The sequence below is a fragment of the Palaemon carinicauda genome, unplaced genomic scaffold (genome assembly GCF_036898095.1).
Source record: "Palaemon carinicauda isolate YSFRI2023 unplaced genomic scaffold, ASM3689809v2 scaffold12, whole genome shotgun sequence".
Taxonomy (NCBI): Eukaryota; Metazoa; Arthropoda; class Malacostraca; order Decapoda; family Palaemonidae; genus Palaemon; species Palaemon carinicauda.
Window position 1 is genome coordinate 247,985 of NW_027168704.1, and position 26,707 is coordinate 274,691.

A 26,707-nucleotide genomic window follows, 5' to 3' on the forward strand; every position below is an offset into this window, starting at 1 on the left:
ACCAAACAGGGGGGACCATAATCAGCTTGCTGATCTCGAACTCACTATCGGCTCACAGACCACCGATTCATCGGTCATCGGTAATTTGCCTGCAGTTCGTAACTCGAACTTACTAGTCAACAGCTTCCTGTAGTTCCTAGATCAGAAGTTATACAACATACTTCTCGCTACTGGCCGTTTGCCTCCACACTAAAGTGATCGGCAAACGTTCGACAATCCTCTTCAACGGCTTGCCAACAGGGAACTGCTTGCGAGCACTCTCCAACTGCACAGTAACCATGATACCCAACGGTTAACCATTGATTAACATTCTCCAGATTGATTCTATTCTAAGGAATAGCATCAATCCCATCAGGGCGCGTGGTAAGGCTAAGCATGGCCTTCCTTTTAAAGGAATTCTCTCTCAGAGAAGAATTCTTACACTAGGTATCGCGCCTGATCCTTGACGACACAAGACAATACTCCAGCGTCGACAATCTTCCATGCAAAAGGATCGCCAAGGAGCTGTCCCTTTGGGTCAATGTCCACTCCATGTTGAAGTTCGATCAAGGGCTAAGACCTCAGGTCTTCATTTGCACACTGGACCTAAAGGACACTTACTCCCAGGTCCAAACCATCCATCTAGGAAGGTTGGAAGATTCAGTCTAGACAAACAAGAAACACCAGTTCAAGGCACTGTGCTTCGGTCTTTCCACTACACCCATCCTGGTCTCACAGGATCGGCTTCTGTCTCCGCTCTCTCGGGACGACTGACTGACCTTAGCAGATTCAGTGGCAACCTTGCATTAACACTGGAACTTCTGAAGTCTTTTTCTTTTACCAAGATCTAGTGATCAGGGTAAACCTATGGAAATTTTCCCTACTTCCCTCCCAGGAGACTGGTGTATCTGGGAATAATTCTAAACACCAATCTCCACAAAAACCTCGAAATGAGAACGACTTCCATTCCAGGAGACTTGAATCGCAAAAAAAATAAAGGAGGGACCATAGTGCTGCACCACACGACCTCAGCCCTCTGGACAGAGCCCGAAGTACCTTCACTTAAATCTCTTAAGAGATGAAGGCCGACTTTCCGGTCATTCAGCAACCTCATCGGTTCCTAACAGACCACTGAGTGATGTGATGGACGACACATCACACACCACATAGAGACTCACATCGACAAGCAAATAGGAACTAGCTTGTAGCCTCTTCCCATCTAATAGTATCGACACTAAGATGGGCCAAAGTCCGTTCGGTACCTCTATCAGCCCGCTTCATTCCAGACTGGAAGAACGTGCTCGTCGACAATCTGTGCACAGCATCTAAGATAAGGTATACCGAATGGACTTTGGATCGCCATGTAGCCAACAAAGTCCCGACTTTACGAGGTCCTCCAACTAGGGGGTCTGTTCGCAACACTCCTGAATCTCAGGCTACCGTTGCTCAACAGCCCTAGACCCCAAGGCTCTCTGGCAACAACGGTGGGTACAAAAATGACGTTTACGTCTCGTCCCTGTTTTATCTGGAGAAGGGCGCTCAACAAGGCTAGAACATCGGTCAGCCTCTCAGGGACTCTCCTAGCTCCGCTATGGCATTCTGCAGAACGGTTTCCAAACCTTTTGCATCTCATGATAGAGCCTCCAAGAGAACCCTCTCCACATAACAGACAACCCACTTCGACACCTACCACAAGCTATAGCTTTACTATGATGGTACACCTGAAGACTACCCAATACCTCTTTGCGGAAAGGTTGTCTAGATATCTGAGGAATTCCTCAGCATCAGTCTACCAGGCAGTATCACGTCTTGTGTGGTTGGCGTCATGTGAAAGTGTGTCTCCACTCGATACCTCGATTCCAGCAATAGCGGAATCCTCGAGTAGATGCAAGAGGAAAAGACCCCCTATTCAGTTTTGACAGGTAAAGATGATCACTCAACCTTGATCCTTCACCTTCAAACTGAAAGAAAGGGACACCCTCTCATCGATAGACTTTTCCCAACTCATATGGACTTACAACTTGCCTTTCCCCAGTCGGAATTGAGACCTTCCTCTCAGAACATGGTTCAAATCTCCAATCCTTAGAGGGACCTCCCTGTGTTCCACTTCACCAGGCAACAAATTTTCTCCTGATTTAAGAACACAATGTTCCTACACACTCGGACAGCAACCATACGAGTCAAGGAACTTCATGGTCTCTCTTTCGACATCGCCCATTATTGAGAAAGGCAAAAGACAATGTTCAGTTTCGTCCCTGAGTATGTCACCATACACAGTCCCCAGAGGTGACGGATCCTACACAAGTCTCGACTAGATAACGGACGATCCAGATCTTCCGTTACTGTACCCAGGGTAAGGTATGAGACTTTACCTATAGAAAACGGCAACAGCCTGCCCCTGGTCCCTCCTCTTGTCAGCATTAGGAGAGACTAGAGGAGGATCACCGAAACATCATCTCGACATGAGGACTCACAGTGTCAGGGACAATAACTATGCCTCTGGTCCTTCTTAGCAGATTACTGTGACGCAGGTTTTACAAGAAAAGATGTGAATGCTCCAGGGGACTTTCACAACCTTTTCTCCTGCAAGACGTGACCCACAGGAACTCGATACGATCTCTATCGGTCCGGTGGTGGCTGCACAACAGCTGGTTGTATACCTCAAGCTCCTTATTGGACAAGTAGCAGAAGGTTGAGGGCACTGTTACCCGGTTTTAGTCTGCGTGAATGAAAAGATTTGACTGGCTCTTATTCTTTTCTTCATCCTACCCTCTTGTGGGGAAAGCAGCATCCTGGGTTCTCTGCATAAGCTGACCTCAACCACTGCAGGTAAACATGCTTCCTTGTGTACCTAGTATTAAGATGATAATGTTGCGTCCCCATACCCTGGCGAGGTGGTATTGGGAAGTCTTGGTTACATCAGATTTTTCCTACATAGACTCGGAATAACTTTACCTAGACAGTCACACTTCTACACGTCTCAACACACAGCTTGCGTAGGCCGCGGACCTTGCGTAGCAAGGTTTAGCGAGGGCAGGGACTCCTTATTTTTGAGTCCTAACATACCCAGATAAGGAGTCCCCGGGCAAAGCCAAAAGTCTGATTGGCAGGGACGTCCACCCTTCCTAATGGGTTAGTCACCCCTAATAAATAACGTGGTTTGTATTCCAGTTACGGAACAAATGACAAATTCTTAGATAATTTGTATTTTTTCTAACTATACAAACCTTAGCTATTTATACAAACTTGCCCGCCATCCCTATCCCCCTTGAAGTCCTACCTCCAGGCAAACGGACTAAATCACAGGTGTTTGAACGGGAGTGGTAGCAAGCTACCCCCCCCCCCCACCCCCGCTAACTAGCGGTGTGGGTTGTTAACCCTCGGTAAAATTTTAATGGCTCGTCATTTCAGCTCTGCCGAAAGTATAACCCCTAATAAATAGCTAAGGTTTGTATAGTTAGGAAAAATACAAATTACAGTATCTATGAATTTGTCATATTTCAATAGAGTCCCACCCTGCATGTACCGCTTGCCAGTACATAGGAGCCTGAAGTTTTTCTTTTTTTGCGAACAAATCAAAATCCATTAGACTCTATCAAAATATTTTAGAAAACTATCGAAATATTACCATTATTATAGGTATTTTGAATGTTTTTGATAATGATTTCCGGTGGAAAGCCATAATTTTTTAGTTATGGTGGGTTGACTACCGAGTAACACTAATGAAACATGGCCAAAATACTGGAGTTTTTATTTGCTAGGACTTACCTTGCTGAGCTTTTTTATATCAGCGGCCATTTCCTCCTGTGTGTATAGAAAGTAGACAACAACTAACCTAAACTTCTCCCACCTAACCTAACCTACATGCAGTGTTCTTACACTGCCGTATTCTTAGTCTGCCGTAATCATACATACAGGCGGCCGCTATCTTATGTACACCCCCACCGGGCTCACAGAAAACGAGACTTTCTATCTCATTTTGTATGATGTTCGTGCAGAGTTCATTGTTCTACACATACTTCTATAATTAATTGAGCTAATGATTAGATGATTTTTGTTCTGCATATGCTCGCTGATTTTTCAACTAGGGTTGTAGCTTGGTTAGTAATGTTAATAATGTTAATGATTATAAGGCATTGTCCTGTCCCTTGTCCCTGGTATTCATCTAAAACCTTTAAACTGGTTTTATTGAAAGTAATTGCTGCCTAGTGGCGTTAATTTTGTAATTGACTTTTTGTATTGTTCTTATTATCTTTTTCTCTTCATTGCTCTAATCTGCCAGTACCTGGGATAGGGACATTTTCCAGAGGAAGGTGATTAAGTCCATATTCATTCACAATTCTTTTTTGATATATCACCACATATTACAAAAGTATAGATAATAAGTATAACGTATGTCTTTGTCGTGAAACACAATCACAATGTCAGTGTGCACAAAGTAATATTCACTTATTTACAAAAATTCGAAATTTGCTGATTTAAGCATAACAAATCCTTCGACTCAACCGGTTTCAAGCAGGAAGAAGGTTATCTGCTCATTATCAAGAGTAAACTGTAATGCAGGATGTGTTTGTAAGGGCTTATGTACGGAGTCCTGCTTTGAATTTCCATCTTTAGAGATCAGGGTTGTTGATTTTTTGAAAAACTCTCCTCAACTACAGTTCTCTCATATAAAAATTAGCAGAGAGAACGCCTAAAGGGGACCCCATGGCAACACTGTCCTTCTGAATTGAATATATTGTGTGTGTGGCCCTTATGCAAACCTGACCTCCATGTGCGCTACATTGACGGTACTTTCATAAAAACGGCCAATGTGGAGTCCATGGAATTTTGACGCATTTTCAAGGGATGCAGCTCCCTTAGGTTCACCCTCGAGCGTAGTCCACCAAGGACCCACTGCCCAAGTGTGTGTGTGTGTGTGTGAGAGAGTCTCTCTCCTTTCCTCCCCCCCTCCCTCTCTCTCTCCCCCTGTTCATACTGGCACTAGTAACTGAACGTCACTTTTCATTTTGGCACGGTAGAGTAAAGCCGTTATCTTGCTCTACCGTACAAACCTTTTAACATAAATGATTAAATAGGAACTGGCTTAAAAGCTAGAAACTTTCCATTCCTTTTTCAGGTGTGTGTGCCCGTAGGGATGTAAAACCACTCGGGATTGTCCCTTCATGTTGGCATTGGAGACCTATCCTCACAGTCTTTGTCATGTTTGCAGAGGTAACTCTGACACATAGAAGTCTCTTTGTAATGAGTGTAGGGAGAGGTCACCCTCCCAGTGGCTAAAGTTTGGAAGGGGGCGGAAAGAGAAGGCAAAGAGGGATCCTTCCCTTTCGGGTTCATCCTCGAAACGGATGAATCTTCGCCATCAGACACACTGACTCTGCTCGGTCAGCTTCCCCGGTGAGTAGTAGTGGCGTCCATGTGACTCCTGTACAACCTTATGCTCCAGAGGCCTCTGCTGTTGGGTACTCAACGGTAACGTATATCCTCCCCAGGGGTTGATCTCCATCTTTCCCCTTGAGACTCCATAAGTCTTGCACCAAAAGAGTGTCTTCGTATTCTACCGTCTCCACCACAGCACATGTTTGCCCCAACGTTCGTTCTGCTACAGCAGGCAAACATGAACAATTGCTGACAGTAGCCTTCCCACTTGCAGGAAGAGCTATTGTTAGTGGTCACAGGGGTTGTCCAGTTCAAGGGGAAGGTCCATCGGCGTCTGCATCTATCTCTGCCTCCCTCTGAGGGCTCATTCCTCTGCTAAATTGACTTCAGTCGATGACCGAGACCCTCCCTGGGCTGCTGGGGATGTAAGCTCAGAGGAGGAAGGACCTTTCAACGACAGTTCAGAACCTGGACGACTGGCTGGTGTGGGCAGCATCCAGGATGGCTTGTCTGCAAGCATCCAAGAAAGTGATCTAGTTCCTGGAACATCTGGGATTCAAGATAACGTCAAGAAGTCTCAACTTTCTCCAGCTCAGGAGCTTCAATGGCTGGGAATCCATTGGAACTTGAAGTCACACCGTGTTTCCATTCCGCCAGGAAAGAGGAGAGAGATTGTAGGATCTTCAAGAAACTACTGATTTCCGACAGGATCTCAAGACGCCAACAGGAAAGAGTACCGGGCTCTCTCCAGTTTGCAGCAGTGACGGACCCAGTGCTAAAAGCACAACTAAAAGATGCGTCAGGAGTCTGGAGAAGATACGAATCAAACACTCGAAGAGATCAAAGAAGACCGATACCGACCTTACTACAATCACTTCTCAAGCCTTGGTTGAAGGCCAAGAACCTAAAGAGGACTGTGCCCTTTCAACCACCTCTACCATCGATAACCATCCACACGGATGCCTCGACGGAAGGATGGGGAGGTCACTCCCATCAAAGGAAAGTCCAAGGGACTTGGTCTTCTCTGTTCAAGACCTTTCACATCAACATTTTGGAGGCCATGGCAGTCCTTTTGACATTGAAAAAACTCTCTCCTCGCAGATCAGCCCACATCAGACTGATCCTGTCTGAATCGACAAGGCTCGAGATCGCCCCATATCAACCTTGGGATATTAGCCATCTTCCGTCAGGTGGAAAAGAAGAGATGGCACCTATCAGCAGTTCACCTTCAAGGTTTCCGCAATGTAATGGCGGACGCTCTATCCAGGCTCAAGCTGATAGAGTCAGAATGGTCCCTAGACGCAGACTCATTCTCCTTCATCTTACAACAAGTCCTGGAAGTGCAGATCGATCTCTTCGCGATGAGCGACAACAAGAAACTACCTCGATATGTAGCCCCATACGCCGACCCTCTTGCGGAGGCGACGGACGCCATGTCCCTCGATTGGAACAAATTGAACCGGATTTACCTGTTCCCTCCGACCAATCTCCTACTGAAGGTCCTCAACAGGCTGAGATCCTTCCGAGGAACGGCAGCTCTAGTGGCTCCCAAGTGGCCCAAAAGCAACTGGTTCCCTCTGGTAATAGAACTGAAGCTGAGGCTGGTCCCTCTACCGAACCCAGCACTATTTCAACGGGTGCAGAAGTCGACTGTCTTCGCTTCATCACAGAGAACCCAAATCCTTCATCTCATGATTTTCTCGCCCTAGCGGTTAAGAAAAGATTTGGGATCTCAAAAGGCAGTATAGACTTCTTAGAAGAATACAAGTCCAAGTCAACCAGAAGACAATTTGAATCATTTTGGAAAAAGTGGGTTGCTTTCGTCAAAGCAAAAGGACAAAGAAATCTCGATAGTTTTTTGTCTGTCCTTCTTTATCCACCTTCATGAACAAGGCCTGGTAGCCAACACAATAACTACATGTAAGTATGCACTGACTAGACCTCTTCTATACGCCTTTCAAGTAGACCTGTCAAACGAAATCTTTAGCAAGATCCCAAAGGCATGTGTTAGACTCAGGCCTGCAGCTCCTCTGAAGCCCATTTCATGGCCCTTGGACAAGGTCCTACATTACGCTTCAACAGTGAACAATGAAGGTTGCTCTCTCAAGGATCTAACTCAAAAAGTTATTTTCCTGTTTGCTATAGCCTCAGGGGCTAGAGTTAGTGAAATAGTAGCCCCATCTAGAAACGAGGGCCATATTCAGTTCACAGAAGTGGGAGAACTGAATCTCTTTCCTGATCCAACCTTTCTCGCCAAAAACCAGCTTTCACTAAGAGATGGGGTCCCTGGAGAATCTGCCCTCTGAAGGAAGTTGTCTCTTTGTGTCCAGTAGAATATCTAAAGGTCTATCTTCGAAGAACTTCCGACTTCAGGGGAGGACAGCTCTTTAAAGGAGAAACTTCAGGATCAAACTTATCCCTAAAACAACTGAGGGGGAAGCTCACCTACTTCATTCGCAGAGCGGATCCTGACAGTACACCCGCAGGTCATGATCTAAGAAAGATTGCTTCATCACTGAACTTTTTTCAGTATATGGACTTCGAGCGTCTTCGCTTATACACTGGATGGAAGTCATTCAGAGTGTTCTACAAACATTATGCAAAGCAAGTGGATGAGTTGAAGCATTATATAATGGCGGCAGGTAGTGTATTAAAACCTGTTGTCTAGTGCTGCAATGAATAATGAATTGAGTGGGACTCTCAATTATCGTGTAAAGGTGTTGATACCTTCTAGTGCAATAGCTTTGAAGTGAGTGTCACTAAAGACTGTTAAAAAAACCTCAGGTGTAGAATTATACAAATAACACTTGTGCCGTGTGTACTTTACACTGTGTTGATAATATCCAACAATTAAAGAAAACTATATTAGAAAATTTTATTAAATTTTCAAATTTCATAGGGACACTTAATCATTTCTTCCCTTTCAGGTAGAAAAATTTTTCTGGATCAAGTTGTATATATATTTATGATTCTCCTAATATACATTAATATATATTACACATGCTATTGTATCTGTAGTAATTTTTAGTGAATAAATGTCTATTAATGTGTAATTGCGTCTTATTTCGCCCTACAATTAACAAATAAAGTATAGCCAGAGTTCTCTTACTTACTAACCTAAGTATACCTCATATTATTATATGTGTACGGACAATAAATATAGTTGATGCTTTTGTTCCAACAAGTATATACAAACTGTGAGACTCTTGTATATCTAGTTGATACTATGTCTGTTCATACGGTATATGCAAACCTTGAGACCCCTTTTCTACTGTCTAGTATGACTTCCCTACAGGGGGCAGAAAGCCCTAATATTGCCTATGATTAGTGGTAATGACGTACAACGGTAACGTCATATGTCTCAATGGTTCGGATGATTATAGAAAAATCTGTCGCAAGGTAAGGCACCTATGAAAATCCACAGATACAGTACTTTCTAGTAATTCTCTGGTAAACTTCCATCAGGATGACATGGCCAGAGCCCAAAAAACGGATTTTGAGCGTAGCGAAAAATCTATTTTTGGGTGAGATAGCCATGTCGTCCTGATGAACCTGCCCTCCTTTTCCATAGAAAAACCCTAGGCAAGATCCCTCCTGAAACTACTATATCTGTAGCACCATGCTCAATGCTACAAGGAATAAGCGCCATCTTGGATACTCGTAATAGTACGGGAGGAAGGGTAACCTTGATAACGGCTCCCCTTCTGTTTTCGCCACTCTTCCCCCTCGAAACGAAAACGCTATTCGGGGTGAAGATTGCTATGTGTCGTATCAAAATATATGTCCCCTGATATTATGCGATATCCTTAAGAGAAATTTTAAGGATATACGCGCCAGGAGTTGAAATTCTGGAGACCTAAAGGTCAGTTCTCTGGGAATATCACTGTAGCCAAATATCCCTTAGAAAGCTACCAATAGGAACCTTCCATCAGGACGACATGGCTACCTCACCCTAAAATAGATTTTTCCCTTCGCTTCAAAATCCGTTTAAGGATATCGTATAATATCAGGGGACGTATTTCTTGATACCTCGACGAGGCATCGGGAGAAGTAAGCAGCGAGGAGAGTGGGCCTAGAGATCGTCCATCTACCCCAGGGAAGCTCCAGGGATCCGGGGTGCGACAACGCCACGGTGGTGGCCTACGTGAAAGAGCAAGGAGGACTGAAGTCGAAGGAACAGTGCAATCTCACGGTGGAGTTCCTAGAATGGGCTGAAGTGGAACAAATTAAATTTTCAGCCAGGTTCTCTCCGGGGAAGAGGAACGTCCTGGCCGACGGCCTCAACTGGAAGGGTCGAGTGGTAGGGCCCGAGTGGTCCCTACACCCAGAAGTGGTCAAAACCCTCTCCCTGAAGTGGGGCTCGCCGGTGTTCGACCTCTTCGCCACGAGACTAAACGCACAGCTCCCCGTGTTTTGTTTTCCTGTGCCAGATCCAGCGGCAGCGTTCGAGGATGCCTTCCAATGAGACGGACGGCCAACCTGTGAGTGACTTTGGTAGCGCCCTGGTGGCCAGAGAGGGAGTGGTTCGCGGATCTAAAGGAACTGGCATGCCTTACACCTGGGACACACCAGACAGACCAGACCTTCTCCAGCAGCCTCACTTCCAGAGGTTCCACGAAAACCCTTGGTCCCTCCTTCACGTGTGAAGGTTATCGAGCGTCTCCTGAAAAATGAAGGATTTCCGTCGAGGACAGCATCAAGGATGGCAGGGTATCTGAGGCGTTCGTCAGTCGAGGTGTACCAGGCGTAGTGGGCTACCTTTTCTAAGGGGTGCTCCTCGAAGAACATCAGGCCATTAGGGGCCTCCATTCACGAGATAGACTTCCTGGTCTATCTCAGGGACGAAGTGGGCATGTCCATCCCAAGTCTTCCTCCTGAAGGGCATAGGCCTGGGTGCCTCCAGGTAGATCTCGACGCTCTTCAAGAGCTTCGAGCAGTCGTTTTTCCCCCAAGCCGTTAAAGTGCCCCAGGGGGATGTGGCTAGGGTACTTGAAGTTGATTTTGGAACCTCCCTTCGAGCCGCTAAAAGACATTCTAGACAAGGAGCTCACCCTCAAGGCAGTCTTTCGTTTAGCTCTGGCATCAGCAAAGAGTAGGTGAGATTCCTGGCCTGTCGTACGAGATCTCACGCTCGAAGGGCTGGCGAGATACTACTTTCAGATTCCTACCCTCCTTCGTAGCCAAGACTCAGAATCCAGTTGTTTGGGACCCCAAAATGTAATTGTTCCCAGTGCCAGCTATCCCTCGCTCGGACAACCCGAGGGACTTGCAGTATGGCAGTATTTAGAAAGGACAGCTAGACTTCATCCCTAGATCAAGAGTCTGTTCATTTTCCTCGGGACTGTGAACGAGCCAGTCTCCAAGAATACTTTCTTCTGGATAAGGCAAGTGATCGTCAGGCCCTACCGTAGTGCAGGGGTCCCCTTTCCAGGAAAGCCCAGACCCCACAGCATTAGGAGTCTAAATGCTTCTTTGGCATTTGAGAAGAACATGGCAGTGAGCCAAAGCGTGCGGGCAGGTACTTGGTCTAACCAGTCGACCTTTACGGCTCACTGCTTGAAGGACTACTCGAGAAAGTCCCTGGGCGGGTTCTTGCACGGTCCCGTCATTTCCGCGCTCCAAATGGTTTAAGGGTGTAGCCCCAATGGTAACTGCGGGTAGCGAGTCCAAGAGACACAGGTTCCTTCCTGAGCCCCTTGTTCTTCCTTCCCCTATTCCCTTACCGGAAATGGCTCGGGTAGCCCCCTGAAACTGCCATGGGATACACTATCATTGGAAGGACATGTCTCCTAGGATTCTTGCAGAAGTGAGTTACATAGACACTAAGATGGTTTTTTGCGTAGTTTTCCCTTTGTTCTCGTGTTTTCTTTGAGGTCAGCAGAACCTAATCTCCTACCTAGATTCCTCTTCTATTCTCATCACGGTCTCTAGGTCCTGAAGGACACTCCCACCTCCTAAGGTATAAGTCTCCTAAGAAAATAGTTCGAGGTAAGTATTCTGTGTTGGAACAAATCACAAATTTTAAGTAATTTGTATTTTTCCTATCAATACTTACCTCGAACTACTTTTGGGTAATGGCCCGCCCATCCTACCCCGAGTGCCTTGCTGGACTTCATAGATACCTAAGCTATCAAGAACTTACTGGAGATCGAGACCTGAGCAAGCATGCTCTCTGACCTGGGGGATAGCCTCAGGGCATGTTCCACTCCACCTGAGGTTACCCCTCATAGAAAACAGGACTAGGGGTAAACTACACAAAACTCTGGTCGGTTGGGAGGAGATCCCAGATACTCCTAAGAAAGTAGTTCGAGGTAAGTATTGTTAGGAAAAATACAAATTACTTAAAATTTGTGATTTTCCCCCTCGCTTCAAAATCCGTTTAAGGATATCGCATAATATCAGGGGACATATTTCTTGATAGGACACATGGCAATCTTCACCCCAAATAGAGTTTTCACTTTGAGGGGGAAGAGTGGCCCAACAGAAGGGGAGCCGTTATCAAGGTTACCCGGTGGATTCCCTCCCTGTACCACCCCGGCGAACTATTCCTTGTTGCAATTAAGCATGGATAGCCGCAGATAAAGTAGTTTCGGGTGGGGACTTTTTTTTACATATATGTATACTCCTTTTTAGAAAGGAGGGAGGGTCCATCAGGACGACACGGCCATATCACCCAAAAATATATTTGTTCCGTAACCGAAATACAAACCACGCTATTTACAATGGGTTTACATTTTAGCGCAGCTGAAATGGCGAGCCATTAGAATTTAACGAGGGTGTATTACCCCCGCGCTAGTTAGCGGGGAGGTAGGGGAGTGGTAGCTAGCTACCCCTCCCCCCCCCCCCTCACACACAAGTAAATGCTCACTTTTCACTTTTGGCTCGGACTGGGACAGACGTCTCTGTCTTTGTCCGCGCTTGGCAGCCATTGTTTGTTTTGTCTTTACTTAATCACTTACTTTTCTTTTACTCAATATATATGTAAACAGTTTTTCATGTTTGTATATATATTTGAGCATATAAATTTGTAAGTTTTCTTTTCAGTGTTGTGTGTAGTGTACGATATCTCCGTGGAGCCCTCAGCAGTTTAGGCCACCACGGTGTAATTTTATGGGTTGCGGTCGAGTTTGACTTCGGTCTTTCTCTCTCTCTCTCTTGAGGTCGTTCACCCTTTTACTACGTTTACTACGCCCCTTGTAGCTTCCTTCCCGTGTGGGGGGGTTGCTACGCCGTACGTTTTGTCTCAATTAGTTTATGAATCTAATTGTATTTGTTAATTTTTCAGCTTTGTAGAACGATTCCTTTCGGGGTTTTCGTTCTTTCTTTAGTGTTCATTCATTTTTAAATTACATAATTACATAGTTTCATAATTATAATTGTTATAATTTTGTTTTGGTTACAGCTCTCCTTCCGTGAATGTAAGTGGTTGTGAGGGCACGTGCCTGTTGTGTAATTTTTGTTCCTTTCCCTCGGGATTCCTCTTCGGAGCCCTCCCGGGGGAATGAATGTGTACTAATGATTTTTTTTTTTTTTTTTTTTTTTTATACAGTTACCGATCTAGTTCGTTTCTGTAATATGGCAACGGTGTGAGCTGTCTTGTTGAGGCCTGGGGATTCGGCTGTTGCTGCCTCCCCTTTGGATTTTCGTCAGGGGCGTGTCTCCTTCTACTGGAAGTACTCCCGTGACGATTGACAGCTCTCCAGTTCATTTTAGAACTCTCAGGAGGCTTGCCTCCTTGGGTGGGTAACTTTCCTTCCGAGGGAAGTTTTTCCTGGCCAGGCTTGAGTTTTTCGCCTTTTGGGGGGTTCTTCTCTTGCCTTTTTTTCGTGCGACTATGCTCTTGGTGCTGAGCAGTCACACCTGCAGTTTCGCTCAAGGGGCTGGGCAACTGCAGGAGCCCCTCTTCAGAGGATTGCTCCATTTAGGTCACCGGCTGGCCAGTCTCTTCTACGAAGTGTTTCTCTTTCGTTCGCGAGAGAGTACACTCATAGAGACTCCTCTTCGGAGGATTCTTCTGCTGCTGTTGCTGTTGGCCTCCTTCGCCGTAAGGCTCACCGTCCGCCTCATCGTAAGGGCCTCTCTTCTCCCTATAAGGGTGCTAAGAGGCGCCTTTTTGAATCTCCGTATGCATTCTACAACTCCTTCTTGATCTTCCACCCCTGGTGCAGATGGACAGCAGTCTGACCTCGTCTTCCGACGGGCAACGGTCTTCCCGACGGACAACGGTCTTCCCGACGGACAACGGTCTTCCCGACGGACAACGGTCTTCCGATGGACATCAGTCTCCCGGCGGACAGACAACGGTCTTCAGACGGACATCAGTCTCCCGGCGGACAGACAACGGTCTTCCGACGGACATCAGTCTCCCGACGGACAACGATCCCTTCAGGGCAAAGGGTTGCCTCCCACGGGGGTTCTTCCCTTGCGTGTCAGGGTTCCCCTGGGCGCCCTTCTGCTCTCCTGCTCCTGCTACACAGGCGCTCTCCTGCTCATCAGCGCTTTCCTGATCGCTAGCGCTCTCCTGTTCGCCAGCGCTCTCCTGTTCGCCAGCGCTCTCCTGTTCGTCAGCGCTGTCATGATGATCATCTCTGCTGTTCCTGTTGGTTCCTGTTCCTGTTGGTTCCTGTTACGCGCCCTGTGCGCCCACGTTCGCCCTCGCGATCTAGAACTTCGGTTCAGGTCTGGGTCAAGGACTTTTCTTCTACGCGCAGGCTTCCACGCGTTGCCTTCTGCTCGTCAGCGATCACCAGCTCGCCAGCGACCTGAGACGCGTCAACGTTCACCTGCTCGTCAGCAATCTCCTACGCGTCAACGATCGCCATCGATCTGCCACGCGTGTCAGTTCCCCTGACCACCATCAGTAGCGATCTAGCGCTCGCCTGCTGTGGATCACGATCTCCGGTAGCTGAGTCTTGCCGTAGATCTTCCCCCTGCTCGCCAGCGCTCACCTTTACTTCTGTCCTTCTGTGCGCCAGCTTTCTTCATTTGCCAGCGCACATCTGCGCACCCTTCTTTGCCACGCACCAATGGGCGCCTTCCTGATGCACCTGCGCGCCTTCTGTTAGCGCCATCACTGGTCTCACTCACGTTGGCAATCGCCTACGCGCCAGCGCGATTCTTCACCTGCGCGCTAGCGTTTTGTTAACGCACCACCGCTCGCCAACGCGCTAGCTTTTTGTTAACGCACCACCGCTCGCTAACGCGCCGTCGCTTGCCGACGCGCCATCGCTTGCCAACGCGCCTTCACTCTCCTACGGGCTATCGCTCGCCAGAACGCGCCATCGCTCGTCAACGCGCCATCACCCGCCTACGCGTCATCGGTCTCCCGATCGCCTGTGCTCACCCGACGTACTCGCGCAAATCAACGGTATTCCATCGCGCGGACGGACGGTGTTCCGTCGCGCGGACTGACGGTGTTCCGTCGCGCGGACGGACGGTGTTCCGTCGCGCGGACCGACGGTGTTCCGTCGCGCGGACCGACGGTGTTCCGTCGTGCGGACCGACGGTGTTCCGTCGCGCGGACCGACGGTGTTCCGTCGCGCGGACCGACGGTGTTCCGTCGCGCGAGCCTACGTTGTTTCTTCGCACGAACGTCGGCTTAATTCTTGCAGTATCCATTGCTCGCCTATGGGTTATCGCTCGCCGACCACCAGCTCTCGCCCTTCCTACCACGCTCGCCCTCCTTCTGCGCTCCTTCGCTCACCTTCGTTTGCGTTCCTGCGTGACCGCGCATGGGCGTTTCAACGTTCGCCCACGCGCCAATCATTGATTTACCATCGCGTGAGCTCCAGGGCGATTGCGACCGCGATTCCCATTGGGGTTTTCGCAGCATGGCCAGCCTGGCGAGTATTCTAGAGCATATTTCCAGAACACGGCCTCACCCCGTAAACGCAGAGCATGGCACATGCAAGAATAAGAAGAATCTTCAGGGAGGTCTGAGCAACATTCTTCTTTCCAGAACCTGGGTTAGTCCTTTCCCGTCATTCCCTGGAAGGATTTTTGGCGGGGGGCTTTCCGTTCGAGATTTCTCCATCGGCCAAGGGGTGACTGTTTACCCCTTCCTCTTCTCCATCTCGTGAAAGGGGCTTACCAGGTCCTTTCCCTCCTCGGTTACGACCCGAGGTTTGGTTCAAGGAAGCTACAGGAAGGTCATGGGTACTTTCCTCCTCTCGGGCTCAAGCACCTTGGCGTTTCGCCGTCAAGTATCGAACTTGCGGGCAAGCTTGATGTTGGACCATCTGGACGCAATGACCGGGGGCTTCCTTTTGGGTGTCTCATCCGTGGATGTCGACAACCTCAGACACCCTTCCATCCTTGAGAAGAGTTTGTTTGTGCCCAAGGACAGAGACATAGACAGCGGCTGTGCGGAGGAAGTCGACTTCCGTTTTCACTCCTCCAAGGCGCTTCCTTCCAGACCCTGCAGGGCTCCAGCGCCTCTTTCTTTCAGCCACGTCGGCCTAAGTTATTGGACCGGCTACGACAACTGAGACAAGGTGTCCAATTGCAGTTCCCTCCTGTCAGGAACAGATGGCACTGGAGGCCCTTCCGGGGGGGGGGGGGAGGCATAGTCCTAGAGGTAGCGGTAGAGTTCATGAACTCTAGGATTGGCACCTTCCCCTTGCAGGTTTCACGCTGGGAGGATGCCTAAGGTTACTCATCCGGATGACAGCTTCCCGATGCCCATTCCTGCACGATCTATGTGATCAGCCAAGGATATCGCGCCTGCCGTCTCTCAGCGAATTCAGTGTCTCTGAACGTCTATGCCATAGGGTCGGCAAGAGTTTGCCTGTTTGGGCAGAATGATCCATGCCTTAGGAGAAGGTCCTCCATAGGATCATCGACGGCTTCACCCCCGGCTTCTTCAGTCGATCCTTTCTTGTAAGAAAGTATCTGAGACGGGAGTTCCGTAGTCGACCTCTCAGCCCTGATCAAGTTTGTCGAACAAACTTCGTCCAGCGTGGAACAGCAGAATCGATCAGACTGGTAACAAGGCGACAGGACTCCTTAGGCCCTGGATGGGAAGGACGGGTATTTTCAGTTTCCATTCCATCCATCTTCCAGGAAGCTCGTGGAATTCAGCCTAGACTGCAGGTATTCCTGCTTAAGATGCAGTGTGGCGATCCCGCCGTGGCATCGCAGGTTTTTTTCCCCAGAGAACTCTCCCTGCTTTCCTCATGGCCGCTCAGGTGCAGGCTTCCGCCTCCTTCGCCTTTTGGAGGTCTGGTCAACTCCGGTAGGTCTGGTTCGACCTTCTTCAGCGCCGGGACAAGCTTCCGGATGCTTACCATGAGTGGGGGTTCATGGTATTTTGCTAGGAGCCTTCTCTTCTGCCTCAACATCTGGAGTATCTAGCCATGATATTGAGTCAACGGCCTTACCACATTGGAAACCCCGCTTCTCGTCCGTCCAGCGAGGTTAAGCAACGTCGGTTCTAGTCGGTACTTGGATGGGTGACCACCTGGGGACGCCAGATTCTGTTGCCACCTCCTCCGAGCCTTCCCTTCAGTTGACTGTGGCAAGGCTGAGGAGAGTCGCAGTACCTGTTCTCAGTCAAGCAGAGCTTTCAGCCCTACCTTGGAACGTTTCCTAGTTCTCTTTTCCTCATTGACCCGTCTATAGTTCCGAACGGTCGCCTCAGGATAAGTTCCATGTGGGGTGGTCCAAGTTCCGGTGGTTTCAAAGCAACGATTAACCGGACTTTCTGGCCCCTATGGGACCAGCGGAACATTTAGACCTGCAATGGGTGTTGACCTATGGAACCTCTTGATGGGAGTGGATATTCTCGTCCTTTCCCCACATTTTTGATGATGTTCTCGGACTCGTCAAAGAAAAGGGGGGGGGGGGGCATGTTCCGGTCCAGGCCTATGGTCAGTACCTGAAGGATACCTCTCCATCATTCAGGCAGGCTTAGGGGCCGTAGTCTGGCCCCTCTACAGATCCTACAGCTCCTGCCGAGTCGCTCCGTGCGCGTCGACTTCATGGTTCTGGCGTGTTCTGTCCAGCAGGGGACGCATTTTCACACCTTTGCATCTTGCAGTAGAGATACCGAGATGATTTTAGATACTCTCAATACCACCATCGGCTCTCTCATTCCAGGCAGAGGAATGTTCTCTCCGTCCATCCGAGCAGAGCCTCGTAGAGAGAGTGTACCTGGGGGTCTTTGGCCTTGAGAGTCCAGCAAGTCCTGGTCTGGGGGACCTGATCGCGACAGCTTGGAACCTCAAGCTTCCGCTGTTCTTCCCCCCAGTCCCAGACCCCGAGACTCTGGTAAGATGCATTCCGGTGATGGTAGGACAACGTTGACGCCTGCGTCTTCCCTCCTTTGTTGTCTGTTGAGAATGGGTCTCAACAAGACCAGGTTGTCTGTCAACCTTTCAATGGCCCTGAGAGCTCCACTGGGACTATGCGCAGAACGGTTTCCGGACCCTCTGCTTTCCCTGACGGAACTCCCGGGAGAGCTTCTCCCACGGCACAGGCTACTCAAACAACCACACTGCAACATCTTTCACGAGCTGGGGTGTCGCTTCGGCTTCATGCCTGGAGACACTACGCCTCCTCCTCAAGAAGGGACAACCCGCTACAGTCGCGGGACGGAGGTCGCGTCATCTGCGATAGTCATCCGCAGGGGTCTTCCAGGCAAAGTGAAGAGTCTTCGGTGGTTGGTGTCGTGGGAGATATACCTCTTCCCTTCAGGCCTCTTCTCCAGCAATAACGATCTTATTGCCTTTCGGCGGGAGGAAACTCCTTTCCGCTCTCGGCAATGAAGCCTGTCGCTCAGCCTTTCCATGACCTTCAGGCTTAAAAGGAATAACTTTTTCCTTCCCGCTGGACCTTTCCTCGCTCATGCGAAGCTGCGAACATCCCTGCCCTAGTCGGAGTGAGACCTCCAACTTGGAGCATGGCTCGGACTTTTTAGTCCCTTAAGAGATCTTCTCAAGACCCTTTACATCAGGCCTCTGATCATATTCCGTCTTGGGTTTCCTGCTCACTCTGGCCGCGGCCAGTGTGTAAACAATCTTCTTGGTCTCGTACGACTCCGCCCTTTCTAAGGAATAGGGGAAGGCAACATTCAGGTTCGCTCCTGAGTTGTTGGCTATACTCGGAATCTTGGGGTCCCGGCCCTTCGGTCCAATTCCTTCAAGATTTCGAGTCACCATTCTGTATCTGATGTCCCAAAACCTTCTCCTCCTTACCAGTAAAGGAATCGAGAGGTTAGCTTTGGGAACAGCTGCAGTTTGTCCTCAGTTGCAGCCGGTTTGGGAGCACAAGAAGGACACGGTTGAGAGTCACCAGTATACCTCTTCAGCTCGGACTCAAGGACATTCATCTCGACCTGTCTCCAGACCCTCCCCCGTCACGTCGCCCTACAGCACGATGTCGGATATATCGCAACGTCCCTCGCCTTCGAGTAATACTACTCTGTGACGCAGGTGCTACAAGCTGGAGTCTGGAAGCGTCTAATGACCTTCGCAGCCCGCTTCCTGCAGGACGTGACCCACAGGAGTTTCGATACGTTTTTTATCGCTCTGTGGTAGCTACACAACAGCTGGTCTAACCTCAGGTTCCTTTTTGGACAGGTAGCAGAAGGTTGAGGGCATTGTTATCAGGTTTTAGTCTGCAGGAACGAAAGAAGTACGTCTGGCCCTTACTTCTTTCTACATCATCCCCTCTACGGGGAAGCAGCATCCTGGTATCTGCATAGCTGACCTCGAACCTCTGCAGGTAAACCATGCTTCCTTGTGTTCCGAGTATTGAGTCAATACTGTCGCGTCCCCCATACCCTGACGAGGTGGTATTGGGAACGTCCTAACCCAGAGTTTCTACTGGAACTCCAGGTCAACTGCCTAGGACGGGTCACACATCTTCCTTCACACACAAGCTTATGTAGGCCACATGGTTCCTTGCGGAGCAAGGAACTTGTGAGGTGCAGGGACTCCTTTTCTCGAGTGCGTCTCACTCGGATTCTGAGTCCCCGGGTAAAGCCAAAGCCAGTATCGCTGGGGACTTTCCACCCTACCTAAAGGGTAAGTCACCCAATGTAAATAGCGTGGTTTGTATTTCGGTTACGGAACAAATGACAAATTCGAAGATAATTTGTATTTTTCCTAACCATACAAACCTTATCTATTTACACATATTTGCCTGCCAGCCATGTCCCCCAAGACAAGTCCTACCTCTAAGTGAAAGTGAGCATTCACCTGTGTGTGAGGGGGGGGGGGGGAGGGGTAGCTAGCTACCACTTCCCTACCCCCCCTCCCCGCTAACTAGTGTGGGGGTAATACACCCTCATTAAATTCTAATGGCTCGCAATTTCAGCTGCGCTAAAAGGTAAACCCAATGTAAATAGCTAAGGTTTGTATGGTTAGGAAAAATACAAATTATCTTCGAATTTGTCATTTTTGGCTTCGCTCAAAATCCCTATTTTGGTGTTAATTGCTGAGAAATTTGCATCATAAACCTTTTATATTTTATGTCTTATTTTTTGGGTGTGGGGGTGTCTTAAGAAAAAAAAAGAAAGGTACTTGTGGTTTTGTATTGATATAGGAGTGCCCAATGAGTGGGTGGCTTTTTTTTTTTTCTTTTCTTTTTTGTAAATAATTTTTCTGTCCAGTTTTTATTCAATTCTTATCCCATCTCATAGGAATGAACTTTTGTTGCCAAGTCGTCATCCCTTCGTTCAAGTATCCCCAGTACATGAGGACAGATGCCCACTTACAAGCTTAAGAAGTCTTCAGGTGTACACCTCCCGCCTCTCTCTGATCTGGGCGTCTTATCAAGGCGAGGGAAACCAGTCGTCTTTCCTTGACCCTCATCGCTCCCTTCTGACCACGGAAGGACTGGTTCCCAGACCTCTTTGTGGTCTTAGTGGAGCCTCCCGTCTGATTGCTAGAGTGATCAGATCTACACGAACAGCCTCACTTTCATCGTTTTCATCAGGGGCTCCACATGCTTCATCTTCATGCTTGGAGCCTGTCCGGAGGTTCTCAAAGTAAGAAGGCTTTTCGTTTAGTTAGCCTCAGACATTTGACGCTCTACACGTTGAGTTTATGAAGTCAAATGGGCAGTTTTTTTTGACGCTGGTGCCGGATGAAATGTCATTCTTCATCCAGACCCTGTCTGCCTAAAATTGCAGAATTCCTGGTCCATCTTCACAGGGATGGAGGGTATCTGTTGTTCTTGAGAAGGTACTGGACAACACAAAGGCAACCAGAAAGAAACAACTTGATACTTTGCCATAACAGTAGAACCAAAGCAAAAGGCAGAGGGAGTGATATGGAAGAGTTTGTGGTAAATTTTCGTGTCTGTGCAAGATTACTATAAAGGCTTTTGGTGTTCATAATTCTGGAGGAAGGTTCAGAGGTGCATAGCAGTATTAGCAAGACAATTTTGATGGTGACTGGAGAGGAAGTACAGTAAAGGAAATAAGACATTGGATGAAATGTCTTTGTCTTTTTGAAGAGCAAGGGGAAAACTATTTAAAGAATAAAACCAGTAATGTCACCCAATGTAAATAGCTAAGGTTTATATGGTTAGGAAAAATACAAATTATCTTCGAATTTGTCATTTTTGGCTTCGCTCAAAATCCCTATTTTGGTGTTAATTGCTGAGAAATTTGCATCATAAACCTTTTATATTTTATGTCTTATTTTTTGGGTGTGGGGGTGTCTTAAGAAAAAAAAAGAAAGGTACTTGTGGTTTTGTATTGATATAGGAGTGCCCAATGAGTGGGTGGCTTTTTTTTTTTCTTTTCTTTTTTGTAAATAATTTTTCTGTCCAGTTTTTATTCAATTCTTATCCCATCTCATAGGAATGAACTTTTGTTGCCAAGTCGTCATCCCTTCGTTCAAGTATCCCCAGTACATGAGGACAGATGCCCACTTACAAGCTTAAGAAGTCTTCAGGTGTACACCTCCCGCCTCTCTCTGATCTGGGCGTCTTATCAAGGCGAGGGAAACCAGTCGTCTTTCCTTGACCCTCATCGCTCCCTTCTGACCACGGAAGGACTGGTTCCCAGACCTCTTTGTGGTCTTAGTGGAGCCTCCCGTCTGATTGCTAGAGTGATCAGATCTACACGAACAGCCTCACTTTCATCGTTTTCATCAGGGGCTCCACATGCTTCATCTTCATGCTTGGAGCCTGTCCGGAGGTTCTCAAAGTAAGAAGGCTTTTCGTTTAGTTAGCCTCAGACATTTGACGCTCTACACGTTGAGTTTATGAAGTCAAATGGGCAGTTTTTTTTGACGCTGGTGCCGGATGAAATGTCATTCTTCATCCAGACCCTGTCTGCCTAAAATTGCAGAATTCCTGGTCCATCTTCACAGGGATGGAGGGTATCTGTTGTTCTTGAGAAGGTACTGGACAACACAAAGGCAACCAGAAAGAAACAACTTGATACTTTGCCATAACAGTAGAACCAAAGCAAAAGGCAGAGGGAGTGATATGGAAGAGTTTCTGGTAAATTTTCGTGTCTGTGCAAGATTACTATAAAGGCTTTTGGTGTTCATAATTCTGGAGGAAGGTTCAGAGGTGCAGAGCAGTATTAGCAAGACAATTTTGATGGTGACTGGAGAGGAAGTACAGTAAAGGAAATAAGACATTGGATGAAATGTCTTTGTCTTTTTGAAGAGCAAGGGGAAAGCTATTTAAAGAATAAAACCAGTAATGTCACAAGAGATTCTGTAGATTATAGAATCTACAGAGGATATGAGATTTTTAGATGCCTGAAATGTGTAACAAGAACAGATAGAACACAGATCAAAGTCTGTGGTTTGTATGTTTAGGAAAAATGCAAATTACATAACTTTATAAATTTATTTTATTTTTAGAAAACTCCATTATTTTTATTGAGTTTTCCTCTTCCCCAACTGATTGTAGTTTTTTATTCTTCCAGACTTTTCATCTCAAAGGAAGGGATCATCCACCTCTTGCTGCTAAAGCTTGTAAGCTACTGAAGGTATACGCAAGAGACGTAAGACTGGAAAAGAAAGGGTCATGTTGGAAGTTTTTGTTGTACAGTATGATGTCTGAGAATAGGAAGTTTAGTCTTAATTTCCTCTTTGAAGTCTATTAAAAATAATATTAAGGGTTTTGTCATCTTGTGATAGGGAGAGGAGGATGAATTCTGAACCACCTTTTGAATTTTCAATGAAAAGTGAAATTGAAGATCCACTTTCACTTGGAGTCAATCCAGAAAATAATGATATGTCTAGCAGTGATGCTCTTTTTAATGATGGCGCTCTTTTCTTGGATCCAAAAATGGAAGTCAAAGTAGAGCCAGAAATATTTGATTCTAGCGAAAGCTACTTGAAAAATTCCTACGAGTACGATGCATCATTGAGTGAAAACGGTTCATTAGGTTGTAAAGGGGATGTCAATGATGAGGAAAGTGGAGACACTTACTTAGGGACAGCTGTGAAAGAGGATAAAGGAAAAGAAAAGGGAAGACTTTCATGTGTAATCAGTGGAAGAGAATTATTACAGAAAGATGTTTCGAATCAAGAGGTGAATCAAATAAATGAGAAGCAGATAAAAAAAAGGATCTTTGGTAATGTTAACTCTAATGCTCTAGCTAGAAAGCGATGCACATGCAATGAATGTGGGAAAGCTTTTCGTGATAGGTATAGTCTTTCATTACATTTAAGAATTCACACGGGAGAGAAACCATACACATGTAATGTCTGTAGCAAAGCATTTACTACAAAAAATCTTTTCACAAGACATTTAGGAATTCATATGGAAGAGAAGCCATACAAGTGTAATGTCTGTAGCAAAGCTTTTACTAGAAAAGCACATCTCACTGCACATTTAAGAATTCACACGGGAGAGAAGCCATATAAATGCAATGTCTGTTGCAAAACTTTTACTAGAGAAGAACATCTCACTGCACATTTAAGAATTCACACGGGAGAGAAGCCATATAAATGCAATGTCTGTTGCAAAACTTTTACTAGAGAAGCACATCTTACTGCACATTTAAGAATTCACACGGGAGAGAAATACAAATGTAATGTCTGCAGCAAAACATTTACTACAAAATCAAGTCTCACTGTACATGTAAGAATTCACACGGGAGAGAAGTCATACAAATGCAATGTCTGTAGCAAAACATTTGCTAGAGAAGCATATCTCACTGACCATTTAAGAATTCACACAGGAGAGAAGCCATACAAGTGCGACGTCTGTAGCAAAGCATTTGCTTCGAAACAATCTCTCACTTACCATTTAAGAATTCACACGGGAGAGAAGCCATACAAATGCAATGTCTGTAGCAAAGCATTTGCTTCGAAACAATCTCTCACTTACCATTTAAGAATTCACACGGGAGAGAAGCCATACAAATGCAATGTCTGTAGCAAAACATTTGCTAGAGAAGCGTATCTCACTGACCATTTACGAATTCACACAGGAGAGAAGCCATACAAATGCAATGATTGTAGCAAAGCATTTGCTTCTAAACAAACAATAACTTACCATTTAAGAATTCACACGGGAGAGAGGCCATACAAATGCAATGTCTGTAGCAAAACATTTGCTAGAGAAGCATATCTCACTGAACATTTACGAATTCACACAGGAGAGAAGCCATACAAATGCAATGTCTGTAGCAAAGCATTTCCTGCGAAACAATCTCTCACTGAACATTTACGAATTCACACAGGAGAGAAGCCATACAAATGCAATGTCTGTAGCAAATTCTTTACTTCGAAAAAATATCTCACTAGACATAAGAAATCACATGAGAGATTTATTCCAATGTCATGAATGTGGCAAAATAAATCATTTAAAACAGAGACACTATAAACATTTAATAACTCACATAGAAGAAAAACCATTCATGTGCACGGAGTGTGGTAAAGCTTTTTGGTCTTAAAGGTTTCCTCAAGAATCATCATAGAAGGAGGTGCTATAAAATCTGATATTGTCATCTGGAATAAAGGAGAAAAAACAGCAAAGATTATAGATGTGAGAGTTCTTACTTCTTCGCACGATTGCCCAGGCCGTTAGCTCTCAGAGTCGACGAGGTGACGTGGTGCCTCCAAACAGATCATGTGAAGCACAGAGCAGCACCCCAGAACAGGCATTAGCCAGTTAGTTTTTTTAACTCACGCCCACCTAACGGTGAGTCTCCACTAAATATCGTAAGGGTTTGTATATAGTGCCGTAACAAATGACAGATTTGGAAATAATTTGTATTTTTTGTTGTATCCTTGTACAATACTGGAGCTCTTAACACATACTGATCCCGCCATCACCTTCCCTCAGGAAGTCCTGCCGCAATTGCAAAGTGACGTTCAGTTACAACTGCTGGTGTGAGCAAGGTGGTTGGTCCAACTCTTGCTCTCCCTTCGCTAACTAGCTTATGGTAGTTACACCTTGCTAGATGTTTTACTGCTAGTTCCAACTGTTGCCAAATGCGTCTCCTCTGTAAAGAGCTCCAGGTTTGTATTGTTAGGAAAAATATAAATTATTTCCAAATTTCTCATATCAGCATTTGTTCCTACACTATACAAACCCTCATTCTTTACTATTGGAGATATTCTAGCGCAAGCTGGAAAATACGGTAGAAAAACCTTACCAAGGTTGTTACCGACCGGGCCGATAGTTATCCACCTGTTAGGGGTGGGGGACTGCCTTCCGGTGGCTACTGAATACCTTCAATCTAATTCTAGCCGTCGCAGTGGTAACACCGCTGCTCCTGCTTTTGTTTGACTGGCAGACTAGCCTTTCTTTAGTGTGGTTTTTTATTAACTTTTTCTTTTCTTTCTTTATTAGATGTGATGTCCTCTAATACTGTATGAGGAAGTGTCCCAGGATTCCCCCGACATCTTGTGGCACATTCATGTCACCTCCGGAGGTGGATCCTCATTCCCTATGCTCTTTGTTTAGAGGTCATAGGTGTTCTGAAGGCTACCCCTGCCAAGTATGTAGAGAATGGTTGCCAACGCAGTGGGATAAGTTTATGAAGAGGAAGAAGAATAAATCCAAGAAAGATTCGTTACCTCCAGGTTCGCCGTCGAAAGGTAAGGAGTCTCGGGCCTCTTCTTCGGCCTCTCGATCTTTTCCTTCAGCCTCTTCCTTGCCTCCTTCCTCCGGGGGGAAGTCAAGGAAGAGTGGCACCATTGACTTAACTCCCATTCCCCCGGGTCAGGAGGATCAAGTTACCCCTCCTAGTGGGACAGTTTCTTCCATCACCGGAAATAATTCTATTACCGCTTCTATTCCAGATAACGTACGAGCAGTATGGCCTGCCCTTGGACTTCCTGGTTCTCCTTCGGTGGAAGTGTGGAACCAGTTCCTCGCAGGCACAATTTTACCTCAGGTCCCTTTTGTTTTGGAGCCTTCGGGAGTTTCAGACCTCGCCGACATCCCGTCAGCCTAATTGGCGGCCGCTGAAGTGTTAGCAGATGTAAGAACTTCAGCTCCCGCAGAACCTACTTCACTTCGTGCATGTGCTTCTACGAAACAACATCGCAAGTGCGATCATCGCGATACCTCCCCCTTCTCCTCCTCCTCATCGTATTCGTCATCCTCAGAGGATAGGAGAGAAATAGATAAGAGGAAAAGGAGAGCTCGCTCTTCATCACCCAGACGTTCTCGTTGGAGAGAGAGGCGACATAGGAAGAGACGTCATCGTTCTAGCTCTTCCTCGCCCTCTGTCTTTTTATGAAATGGCTCGCCGAGAAGCGATAAGTGCTTTTGCCATAAACATAAAAAGAGTACATCTTCGCGCCATCGTTCTGCTTCGTGATCGTCTTTCTCTCGCGTGGAATCATTTAGGCGCTATAAGAAGAAGAGCTATACCATACATTCGCGCTCTTCGTCACGAGAGTTTTCTCGTAAGCGCAATAAGCGCTGCCGTTGGGGCGATGTTAAATTTAAGGAAAGAGAGCACTCTGAGCGCAAATCCTTCCCTTAACATTTTATCGGGAGGAGCTCAGAGCGCTCTAGGGAAGGGAGAAAGAACTCTTCATCTCGCCGTTGCTCTATATCAACAGAGAGAGAGCGCTCCCGTCCTTCAACCTCCCGATCACGCAAAACTCCGGACTTACCTGCGCGGGGTCATTCACCTCGCCCTTGGAGGTCGGACAGAACAGCTCCCGTTCCCGTACTTTCTAACGAGTTACGGAATATAAGCTTCACGAGAACTTCAGAAGACATAGGGGTTCAACCCTTCTCTTCGGCTGAGAACAGAGAAGAAAACCGATCAATGCAACCTCCTATTGAGACAGTACCGTTAATTCGGTCGCCTTCGCCTAAACCATCAACTTCCAGGCAAGGTCAGGCGCGCGGCGCCATTGGCTAGCGCCCAGCCCTCCCTGGGAATATCGGCAATGGAGTGTGCTACTTT

The 26,707-nt window shown here is 46.9% G+C and overlaps 2 protein-coding genes across 8 annotated transcripts in view; both read left to right on the forward strand.

Annotated features, from left to right (window-relative positions):
- LOC137635390 (zinc finger protein 83-like) overlaps positions 1 to 26,707 on the forward strand; it is a 65,874-nt gene that overhangs the window by 23,720 nt on the left and 15,447 nt on the right. Inside the window, exons 1-2 of one of the 7 annotated variants that reach the window (XM_068367866.1) lie at positions 21,171 to 21,514; positions 22,250 to 22,312. The exons of 3 other annotated variants lie outside the window; for them this stretch is intronic. The gene's annotated coding sequence lies outside the window, so the exon portion shown is untranslated. Of the gene's footprint in view, positions 1 to 19,999; positions 20,820 to 21,170; positions 21,515 to 22,249; positions 22,313 to 26,707 lie in introns of those variants that run through there. 3 more of the 7 variants (XR_011042661.1, XM_068367865.1, XM_068367869.1) reach the window with 3 other exon arrangements.
- On the forward strand, positions 22,474 to 24,120 carry LOC137635396 (zinc finger protein 665-like). Its single transcript, XM_068367875.1, has 2 exons — positions 22,474 to 22,819; positions 22,928 to 24,120. Exons 1-2 carry the CDS (start codon positions 22,474 to 22,476, stop codon positions 24,118 to 24,120), a joined length of 1,539 nt encoding a protein of 512 aa, XP_068223976.1.